Raw genomic sequence first — 11,751 nt, forward strand, 5'->3', positions numbered from 1 at the left:
TTCTTCCATGCCCCTATTTCTCATCCATTCATTATATGCTTTCTTCTTTTGTGCCACAGCCTGTCTCACCTCTTCATTCCACCATGCTGTTCCTTGCACCCCCTTTCGTTGTCTCTTCACCCCACACACCACCTCACATGCTGCCCATATTTCTTCAGTGAATATCTTGCACACACCTTCCACGTCCCCCATCTGCTCGTTCATATTTACCCAATTGTTTCACCACTTCTCTCTTATATTCTGCCATTTTTCCTCATCCTCTTGTAACATTTCCATTCTCCTTGTATTTACTCCTTCCTCCTGTCCTTCCCTTCTTCCATTTCTCCATTTTACTTGGACCTTGATTCTCACCACCACTTGGTGGTGGTCAGAAAGTCCACTCCCCCAGTCTCTTTATGCTCTTACATCCATTACAAATCTTCGCATCCTTTCATCCACACACACATTATCAGTCATTGCCTTCCATTCATTCAGTTCACCACCCACCCTTCTCGTCCCTTGCCATGTATACCTGTGGATCATTTTGTGCCTGAAGAGGGTATTGGCTATCACCAACCCCTTCCCGGCACAAATGTCCAGTAACGCACTGCCATTCTCATCTGTCTCAGCAGGCACACCCCACTCACCAAGTACTTTATCCACCTTCACATTCCCTACTTTACCATTCATATCAGCAATCAAAAACACTCTCTCATTCCTTTCAGACTTTTCCATGCACACTTCCACATTTGTCCAAAACTCTTCTCTCTCCCTACTTGCACGATCTTGCGTTGGTGCATACACGCACACAGTCGCCCACATTTGTAGTCTGACTTTTCAGTTTTACCCACACAATCCTTGAGCCAACTGATCCATACCTAAATCATGGAGAAAGGAAAAATATGATATTTAGGGTGGCAGGTCAGGTGAAGAGGGATAATTGGGACATTATAGGTAAGCAGTGTGTGAAGAATGATGAAGGAAGGGTAGTGGTGAACAGTGAGGATATTAAAGATGCATGGAGAGAGCATTATAACCGGTTGTTGAATGTGTAGTTTGACTGGGACAGGGAAGGTTTGGAGCCAGCAGATCCAGTGTCTGGCCCTTGGCCTTTGATTGATGCTGCTACTGTGAGTGAGGCAATAGGCAGGATGAAGGTGGGGAAGGCAGCAGGTGTGTCTGGGTTGACTGCCAAAATGTTGAAGGCCTCAGGCGATATAGGGGTGAGGTTAGTCACTGACCTGATAAATAGGATTATTTATGAGTGTGTTGTCCCAGATGATTGGCTGAAGAGTGTAATTGTAAATGTGTATAAAGGGAAGGGTGATGCCCTGGAAAGAGGAAATTATAGAGGTATAAAGTTTTTAGATCAGATAATGAAAGTAATGGAGAGAGTTTTAGAAGGTATGATTAGAGAAAGAGTGAATATTGATGAGATGCAGTTTGGGTTTATGCCTGGTAGGGGGACCACTGACGCTATATTCATTGTTTGACAGCTTCAGGAAAAATATATTGGTAGGAGACAGGATCTTTATTTTGTTTTTGTTGATTTGGAAAAGGCCTTTGACAGAGTCCCTAGAGAGGTGGTGAAGTGGGCAATGAGAAAGCTTGGCTTGGAGGAGTGGCTGGTTAGGGTGGTTATGGCTATGTATGTGGGTGCTCACACCCAGATAAGAGTGAATGGAGATTTGAGTGATGAGTTTTCCGTGAATGTTGGTGTTCATCAGGGATCAGTCTTGAGTCCCATGTTGTTTTTCATGGTACTTGAAGCCCTTTCACGTGACTTTAGAAACGGACTCCCATGGGAGTTGTTGTATGCTGATGATTTGGTGTTGATTGCAGAGAACGAAAAGGAGGTGGAGGAAAGGTTTAGGAAGTGGAGAGATGGTATGGGGCACAAGGGTTTAAGGGTAAATGCAGATAAAACAAAAGTGATGATATCTAGGGTTGGTGGCGGTACTGTCAGAGACGAGGGAGAGTGGCTATGTGCAGTTTGCCACAAGGGCATGGGAAGTAATTCCATCTTGTGCAGTGTTTGTGATAAATGGGTGCATAAGAGATGTAGTGTTATCAGAGGTAGACTGCGAGAAAATGCTGATTTTATATGTATGGCGTGTCGGGGTGACCTGGTGGAGATTGTCAGACGTGAAAAGATTGAACTTGCTGGTGAATCTCTTGAGTGTGTGGAAGAGTTTTGTTATTTGGGAGACATGTTGTGTGCTGGAGGTGGGGCTGGAGTTGGCTAGGGTGAGAAGTGGTTGGAAGAAGTTCAGGGAGCTCTTACCTCTCCTGACATTGAGAGGACTCTCCCTTCGTGCTAAGGGGTCTTTGTATGCAGCATGTGTTAGGAGTGTAATGCTGTATGGTAGTGAGACCTGGGCAGTGAAGGAGGAAGATATTCGCCGGCTCAGACGTACAGAGATGACAACGATTAGGTGGATGTGCAGTGCGTCCCTGCGCCCCAGGCCTGGAGGGGCTGGGTTTACGATGGAAGAGTTGAGAGGTAGGATGGGACTGGAGTGTATTGGTGTTGTGATGAGGAGAGGTAGATTGAGGTGGTTTGGACATGTGGAGAGGATGAGGGACGATAATTTGGTGAGGAAGGTGAGAAGTGTTAATATTGCGGGTGGGGTTATGAGGGGTAGACCGAGAAAGACATGGGACGAGGTCATTGAGTGTGACCTCAGGGTTAAGGGACTGAACAGGGAGGCTGCAATGGATCGTGCAGCGTGGAGAGCCGCCATTAGGTGACCAAGGCCGACACATGCAAGCATGTTGGAGCCTTTAAAAATGAAAACAGAAATGTTACTCACGACAATACACACTGCTTCTGTTGCCCTCTCATTCTCACCTACTCCTGCACATATACCCTATCCATACTTCCATTCTCCCACACTCTTTCTTCGCCATTTTGTTTCAGTTAATCCACATACATCCACTTTCGCACCCTCAAGCACCTGAACAATCTCTCTCTCTTTTACCTCATCATTTGATGATGGTGATGAGATATATATATATATATATATGTATCTATATTCAGTTTAGTCTCTTTTATCCTAAATTTTTTTAACCGTAATATGCCATTAACCATGAGTTTTACTAAAACGTTCTCATTTCGGTTAACTGCAAAAATCTGAAATCCATCCGAAAATTCAAACACGGTGGGCTAGTTTCACACCACTAGTGTTAGTTTACGGTTGCTCTGGTAGTCACAAGAACGAGCATTGGTTGCACCAGTGAATTACTTAATTGTTTTGGTGAAGGTTTATTTAAGTTTATTTGAGTGAAGATTTATTTAATTTGACAGTTTCTATTACAGTTACAAAAGTGCAGTTACATATGTAGTTACTACAGTGTATTAAGTGTTTTGGTGATGGTTGAGTGGCTTTTGGGGTGCTGGTGCTGGTGGTGGGCTAGATGTCGCCAGAAATGGGTGAGTACATTACTGTTCCCTTGTATCCTACATATTATTACAGTATCTTTTATCCGAAAAAATCGATTAAACGAAACTTTCAAAGTCCCATGATTTTCAGATAAAAGAGACTCCACTGTACAGTATGTATATATATATATATATATATATATATATATATATATATATATATGTTAGCGATAGGTGAGTGCGCTCGCCATCCACTCACTCGATGTAGTGCTGCTTTGGGTGTCTGCCCTTTCCTCTTTCTTCCTTCCTATTCTGTCTTTCTTTCCTTCATTCTTTCCTTTTCCTTCTGCCTATGGTTGACTTGACACTCCCTCTTCTGTCTTTCTTTCCTTCACGCTTTCCGTTTCCCTCTGCCTATGGGTGACTCTACACTGAGTGACAAGCCAGATGGTTTCCTGTACACCAAGAAGTCATTTACTATGCCGGTTGGTAACCATTTAACCAAATTATGGCACCTGGTGGTTTAGAGGGTAGTTAAGGTGCTCCCATCAGATTGATCCTGTGTAGGTTTATATCCTAGGAGTGGCGGGGGTTTATTGCTTATGTAATGCTACTCAAGGATGGGTGAGGCTGGTCACTCTCATCTTAAATGTCAGGACCAACTTGCCTAGCCCCGGGCTCGTGCATTCCTCATGGGGTGACATAGGATTGGATGATGAATGGATGGATATATAAAACCTTTTTTCCGGCTTCAAGCATATACAGTTTATATACATATACAGTAATCACTCTAATATCCGGACGCCCAATATCCGAACATCCCCACTATCCGGACATAAGAATGTTTCATACTGTACTTTTTTCCATACTATACTTACCTCATTTCACTCTTTAATGTCCTTTATTGGTGTGAATAGGGTGTTAGAAGCTATGCATGTGCAGTAGGAAGGTGTTTTTCTGAGTCAGGCTACGTTTGGGTCCATAAGTACCAGTCCAGGAGCCAGTCACCAGAATGTTTATTATTGTATGAACCTACTTCTAAACCCTCATTTTATGTTTCTTTTGCATTTATTTCAGTCATTTATGTGCCTTATTGGTGTGATTTGGGTCTTAAATAGGTGCTATGCATGTCCAGAGGGAGTTGTATAGGTGTTTCTCTGAGTTAGGGTCCATAAGTACAAGTCCATAAGCTGGGGCCCAATATCCGGACAGAACCAATATCCGGACCTACCTATGGCTCTATTATGTCGGATATTGGAGCAATTACTATATATATATATACACAGTACTCGTCAAAATTATTCAGCATTGTCCGCCGGGCGCGCAATACTTATGGCCCAAAAAGAATCACCCATTTTTGGGGGTAAAAATTGAGCCACAAGTTTGCGCCGCGAGCATGACGTCACGGTAGCCTGAGGCCTTCCGACGCGCTGGTTGGTTCCCGGCCCAGTCGCCCACGGGCTGCCTGAGAGAGAGGAACTCCGCTGCGTGTCCCTCTCAAATTGCACCATTTTTTACCGAGTGTCCCGCAGTGTTTTGGGGTTTACCACTTTGTTATGGCACCTACCCGTGAACTATCGAGTGAAATCATATCCCAGATCATTGCTCTAAAGGAGGCAGGCCACCAGACAAAGGAAATTAGTGAATTGGTTGGTGTGGCACGATCGACAGTGCGTCGTTGGTGTGCGCGGTTTCGGTTGGAAAACAGTGGTGAAGTTTCCACAAAGAAACCGAGGTCTGGTAGGCCTAGGAAAACTTCCCCAAGGTCTGTTAATGTTTTAAAACGTGCAGTGGAGTTTAATCCTCGTATGTGCAAGGAAAATTAAGGAGAGCAACCCAGAAGTGTTTGGTGAGTGTGTTAATGAGAACAGTGTCTCGTAGGGTGCATGAGCTTTGTTACACAAGTCATAGGCCTGTGAAAAAGCTTCTTCTCACCAAGAGCCAGAGAATTCGTAGGCTTGCCTTTGCTAATAAATATCTAAACTGGGGTGAGGAGCAATGGCTGTCAGTGTTGTGGTCTGATGAGGCAACGTTTAGTATTACCTGTAACAGAGGAGCACGTGTGTATCGACGCAAAGGTAGTGACCCACTTGACCCACGGTATACGGGAAGCACAGTAAAACATCCTGATTCACTCATGATATGGGGTTGTTTCTCAGGGAAGGGTTTGGGGAAGCTTGTTGTACTTCCCAAGAACCTCAGAGTGAATCAGGATGTTTACCTGGAGCTACTGTGTGATCATTAACCTGACTCCTTTGAGCTAACAGGTGCACGAGTGTTTCAGCAGGATGGTGCACCTGCTCACAAGGCCAAATCGGTCACCAATTGGCTTCATGACTGCGAGGTATCATTCATGAAAGACTGGCCAGGAAATAGCCCAGACCTCAACCCGATTGAAAACCTCTGGTACCTCGTAAAGAAGAGTCTCCAAGGGAAGGACGTGAGCTCTCTGCCTAAGCTGGAAGCCGCCATTCGTGACTCCTGGGACAAAATACCCCTCCAGCACCTCAGGAGTCTCGCCCTTTCACTTCCAAGACGTCTCAGGTCTGTGAAGAAGCGTAAAGGCTACCCTACGAAGCACTAAAGGTAAATAAAATCCATTATTTATATGTTTTTTCAATGTTGAAAGGTTTGTTTCTTAGGAGGGACGCAGGGCGCTCCATACTTCTGACGAGCAGTGTATATATATATATATATATATATATATATATATATATGAGGCGTCTAGCGGCAGAGTGATGTATGCACCAGGGGATTACGTTCTAGTAATTAAAGCTTAAATTTGAAGAATGTGTACATAAAAGGTATAAAGAAAAAACTAATGTTGTTTTATATCAATGTAATGCTCTCAAAAAATGCAATTTAATGAATCCATTGTTTAGAAAAAATAACAAACAAAAACCAAAACCAAACACAAATGCACATCCCCCTATTGGGGGTCATATACAAAATATTAACATGGGTTATAATTATGTGATCCAAATAAAAATAAACAAAAATTAATCTGTGAAAGTTTTATATTAATAATGCAATTTCTTGTTTTTTAATTAATTTCTATATTGTAAATTTTTAATTAAAAGCATTCAAAACACTCAAAATGGGCAGAGGACAGTGCAGCCCATCAACCACAAGCGAGGTTTTGGGAGACACTGGTGAGGGACTGGCTGTGGCTGGGAGCTAGTACTGAGACGCGGCCTCCCAATGGCTAGCTGCTCGTGGCCCGTATGTCCTTCTGCCATGTGGGAGCAGACTTCCTCTAAGGGTTTTCAGGGCCTAAAACACGCGATGCTTGCCCATCTGCCAGCCAGCCATAAGGGTCCTTTTTGTATGTAGCTTTATACAGGGAGGATCTAGAAGGCTCCACCTACATATTTGCGGGAATAACTCACCATCGGCCATTTTTGGCGCATACGTCACTCTGTCACAAGACGCCTCATATGCTTGAAGCCAGAAAAAGGGTAGAAACAATGTAACTGAATACAGTGGAGTCTCATTTATCTGAATATCATGGGACTTTCAAAGTTTTGTTTAATCGATTTTTTCAGACAAAAGATACTGTAATAATATGTAGGATATAAGGGAACAGTAATGTACTCACTCATCATCCATTTCTGGTGACATCTAGCCCACCACCAGCACCAGCACCCTAAAAGCCACACAGCCATCACCAAAACATTTAATACACTGTAGTAACCACATATGTAACTGCACTTTTGTAACTGTAATAGAAATTGTCAACTTAAATCTTAACTCAAATAAACTTACTGTAAATAAACCTTCACCAAAACAGTTAGGTAATTCACTGGTGCAACCAACGCTTGCTCTAGTGACTAGCAGAGCAACCGTAAACTAACACTAGTGGCGTGAAACAAGACCGCCGTGTGTGAATTTTTGGATAGGTTTCAGATTTTTACAGTTAATCAAAAATGAGAACGTTTTAGTAAAACTTGCAGTTAATGGCATATTACGGTTAAAAGAATTTCGGATAAAAGAGAGTCAACTGTATACACTCAAACCTCGATTTAAGGGACCTCCATTTAAGGGATTTCGGATTTAAGAGACTCCATATTCTACCTGACAAATGGACATGACCATTCAAAAATGATACTTAATGTCTAGGTTATACACATTAATATGTTTTTTTATACAGTACATGTAAAATAATATTCATAATCATATAAATAAGTGAAACAGTCATTGCATTTCATAATAAGATTGTCTTTATATGTAGTAAAACAATGGACATATTCAAGTAAGGGACAAGTTGATTCCCCATTTAGTCCCTTAAATCGAGGTTTGAGTGTATTCCTTTAATATGAAGTACTGTAAGTACATAAGGTAACATTATTGTGGGATGAGGGTGTTGAAGCCACAGTTAGAAAGAAGTGATGCTTTTTTCCAGGAATGGAAAAATTACAGTCATTGAGAGGAATACTTGGCTGCCAAGTGCAGGGCTAGAAAGGAGATGTACAGGGCAAAAACAGTCTCTTAGACTTTTACTGAATAACCTAAATAGTGTGGAAGGGAAGAATATGGTATTTAAGGCAGCAGATCAGATGAAGAGGGAAAACAGGAATATCATAGGTGAGCAGTGTGAAGAGTGGTGAAGGAAAGGTAATGGTGAACATTGAGGATATTAAAGATGCCTGGAGAGAGCATTATAACCAGTTACTGAATGAGGATTTTGACTGGAGCTGGGAAGGTTTGTCATTGGATGCAGTGTTTGACCCTTGGCCTTTGAGTGTTGTTGCTACTGTGAGCTGGGCAGTAGACAGGATACGGTTGAGAAGGGCAGTAGGTGTTTCTGGGTTGCTGCTGCAATGCTGGAGGTCTCAGGAGAAATACGTGTGGCATTAGTTATTGATTTGATAAATATGAAAAAGATTATTATATATGAGTGTTTTGACCTAGATGACTGGCTGAAGAGTTTGATTGTAAATGTGTACAGGGGGAAGGGTGATATCTTGGAAAAGGAAAATTCTAGAGACATAAAACTTTTGGACCAGATAATGAAGGTAATGGAGAGAGTCCTAGGAGGTATGATTAGGGAAATGGTGAATGTTGATGAGATGCAGTTTGGGTTCATGCCAGGCATAGGGACTACTGATGCCATATTCATTGTCTCTCAGCATCAGGAAAAATATATGGGAAAGAAAAGGTAGCTGTACTTTGTTTTATTGATTTGGAGAAGGTCTTTGACAGAGTCCTCTAGGAAGGTGGTGAAGAGGGCAATGAGAAAGCTCAGGATCAAGGAGTGACTGGTTAGAGTGATTATGGGTATGTATATGGGTGCTTGCACTCAGGTGAAGTGATTGGAGATGTGAGGGATGAGTTTCCATGAATGTTGGTGTGTATTAGGGATCAGTCTTGAGCCCATTATTGTTTGTCTTGGTGCTTGAAGCTTTGTCATGTGACTTTGGAAATGGACTCCCATGGGAGATGTTGTGTACTGATGACTTGGTGTTGATAGCAGAGAATGAAAAGGAAGTGGAGGAAAGATTTGGGAATTGGAGAGACAGATTGGGGCACAAGGGTTTGAGAATAAATGTGGATAAAACAAAAGTGATGATACGTAGGGCTCACGGTGGTGCTGTCAAAGCAGAGGGAGTGTGCCCGTGTGTGGTTTGCCACAGTGGTGTGGGAAGTAACTCCATCTTATGCAGTACTGATGATAAGTGGGTGCATGAGACATGTACTGGTATTAGGAGGAGGCTGCAAAACAATGCTGATTTTGTGTGTGTGGTGTGTTGGGGGCAGCATGTGGAGATTATCAGGTGTGAGCCTTTTGAGTGTGTGCAAGAGTGTTTTTTTCTTTGTGGAACATGTTATGTGCTGGAAGTGGGGCTGGAGCTAGCTTTGTGGCTAGGGTAAGGAGTGTTTGGAGGAAGTTCAGGGAGTTTTTGTCCCTCCTGACATTGAGAGGGCATTCCATCTGTGCTAAGGGATCATTGTATGCAGCGCAGTTTGGAGTGTAATGCCATATGGTAGTTAGACCTGGGCAGTTAAGGCAGAGGATAATCATAGGTTCAGACCTACAGAAATAAGAGTGGTCAGATGGATGTGTAGTGCGTCCTTGAATGTGGGCCCTTGGGTGGGCTGGAGAGGAAGGATGGGACTGAAGTGTACGGTGTTGTAATGAGGGAAGACAGATTGAGATGTTTTGGGCTTGTGGAGAGGATGAAAGATGGCAGTGGAGTGTGGAAAGTGGGAAGTGTAAACATCAGGGTAGGGTTGTGAGAGGCAGACTGAAAAAGACTTGAGACGAGGTCATAGAGTTTGACCTCAGGGATAAGGGACTGAATAGGGAGGCTGCCAAAGACTAAGCAAGGCCGATGCATGCAAGCATGTTGGAGCCTTTATAAAAGATATGATATAATACGACACCTCCCTGGTTTGGCTACAGTGGATTTGCTAATGTTCATGAGACTGATCTTGAATGTGATGGCACTGCACAGTAACATCAGTTACACAAGTCTCACAGAGAACACCATAAGCCTTTATGATCTGTTTAAGAGGGCACATTGTAAATGGCATGGCAAAAAGGCAAGGGCTCTAGACGCTTTGACCCCTACCTGTGCATACTCTTGGTTTCACTTGTAATACCCTATATGAGCTCCATATGAAGTGGGCAGACACCCAACTGGTAATGTGTCAGTCCAAACATGGTTCAGCAGCTATTTGTGATTTGCTTTTATCCATCAGTCTGTCAATCTGTTGCCAGATGCCCCAATCCTGTTAGGAAACAAATCGCCCCCATGTTGTCCTGTCCCCTGCCATTTCGATGCGCTTCCACCAGCTCACACCTCTCCTCACTCACATACCTCTCCATCTCATCCTTGTCTCACCCTCCCTTTCCCTCTCTCCACCTCACTCACTCACAGTTATTCATCATTTCAAGTGAGTAATACTAAACTGTTTAATCTGCAGAGAGAGAGAGAGAGAGAGAGAGAGAGAGTGTGTGTGTGTGTGTGTGTGTGTGTGTGTGTGTGTGTGTGTGTGTGTGTGTGTGTGTGTGTGTGTGTACTTGTACAAAGTCTGTAATTTGTAGCCTTACTCATTCCACTGCATGGAAATTGTACTACAGTCACAGTGCGTGACTCTGAGGTTGTTATTATCGTGCCCTGGCAACCTACCATTCAAAAGTGCATATGATATAGTGTATAAAATATGAGATGCATGTGATTTGTGTATAATAATATTCGTGTATAATATATTCGTGCATAATAATATGATTCGTGTATAATCATATACGAAATCAGATGCACTTTGAATGGTAGGTTGCCAGGGTACAATAATGACAACCTCAGAGTCGTGCGCCACGACTATAGTATGGCAGGTTACCGCATGAAATGTCCAGCACTTTTTGATACCAAATAGGCCCTGAGTTAGCAACCATATGTTTATTTAACTTTACATTTGAGAGAATGCACAGAAACACATATCCTTGATACCAATATTGAATAATTTGCACCATATGTTGTTGCTTTGTTTTTCCAGTATGTTTATTATTTTTATTTATTTTTTTTTTTTTAAAGCTGCATCATATGTTGCTGTGTTTTTCCAATATCTTCACTCAGTTTTTTGGTATAACATGATATTGTGGATAACATGATGATATTGTGGAGGCATATTTGGATACCCGCTGTTTTATGGAAGACTATCTTAAAAGTTTGAATATAAGAGATTCTGAAAATTTTGCAATACTGTAAACATTTACATCCTCATTCTTACAATGAAGCTTCAGCTGTTCATGGATTGGGAAATATGTTAATAAAAACAAATAATTTCTTTTTGCAGGGTGACTCCATGGAGACTGATTAAGGATCTACAGGAATTAAGATGTAGACTAGGAATTTACTGCCTTTCCACATATTATTTGAAACTGGTTTTATAAAACATCTTCAAGTACACATGGCTGCTTTGTATAATTTTATTAACAGAATCAGTTTGTAATGGATATTTAGGTAATATACTGCTCAGGCACTGATGCTACAATGAAGAATTTTATTATTGAATCATAAAAGCATTATTGTTTACAGTACAATATATCATTTTGGAATGCATTGACCTTTGTGGTAATTTTTATGAGATAAAATGCAACTCTGGATTTAGAAATTTCCTTCTGTTATATTTCCTAATTTAGGACTAAAACCCATGGGTAGGGTTGGGATGAATAATGCCCAGTGCCCCACTGGGGGTCATGGAAGGTAACCCATCAAGGGTAACTCCCTTTAGGTGGTAATTAGATAAACTCTCATTTGGGGGAGGTAAGGGAAAGCAGCCTACACTTGGGGAGGGGTAAAGGGGCACCTCATCCCTTGGAGTTGTTGCTTAACCCTTTCTGTGGTCGTGCAAACCTGTTGACCACAAGTAAGCAACTGCTTTTATGG

The 11,751-nt window shown here is 42.2% G+C and overlaps 1 protein-coding gene across 3 annotated transcripts in view; it reads left to right on the forward strand.

The window, feature by feature from the left end:
• Positions 1 to 11,468, forward strand: part of LOC145413600 (proteasome subunit alpha type-1-like) — a 111,404-nt gene extending 99,936 nt beyond the window's left edge. For all 3 annotated transcript variants that reach the window (XM_080283253.1, XM_080283251.1, XM_080283252.1), the window contains exon 7: positions 11,159 to 11,468. In XM_080283253.1, the coding sequence (XP_080139379.1) occupies positions 11,159 to 11,182 (24 nt within the window). In that variant the 3' untranslated portion in view covers positions 11,183 to 11,468. The remainder of the gene's footprint in view (positions 1 to 11,158) is intronic.
• Positions 11,469 to 11,751: the final 283 nt, after the last annotated feature.

Source organism: Coenobita brevimanus, chromosome 97, assembly GCF_032717465.1.
Source record: "Coenobita brevimanus isolate Jiangsu-jjx chromosome 97, ASM3271746v2, whole genome shotgun sequence".
NCBI lineage: Eukaryota > Metazoa > Arthropoda > Malacostraca > Decapoda > Coenobitidae > Coenobita > Coenobita brevimanus.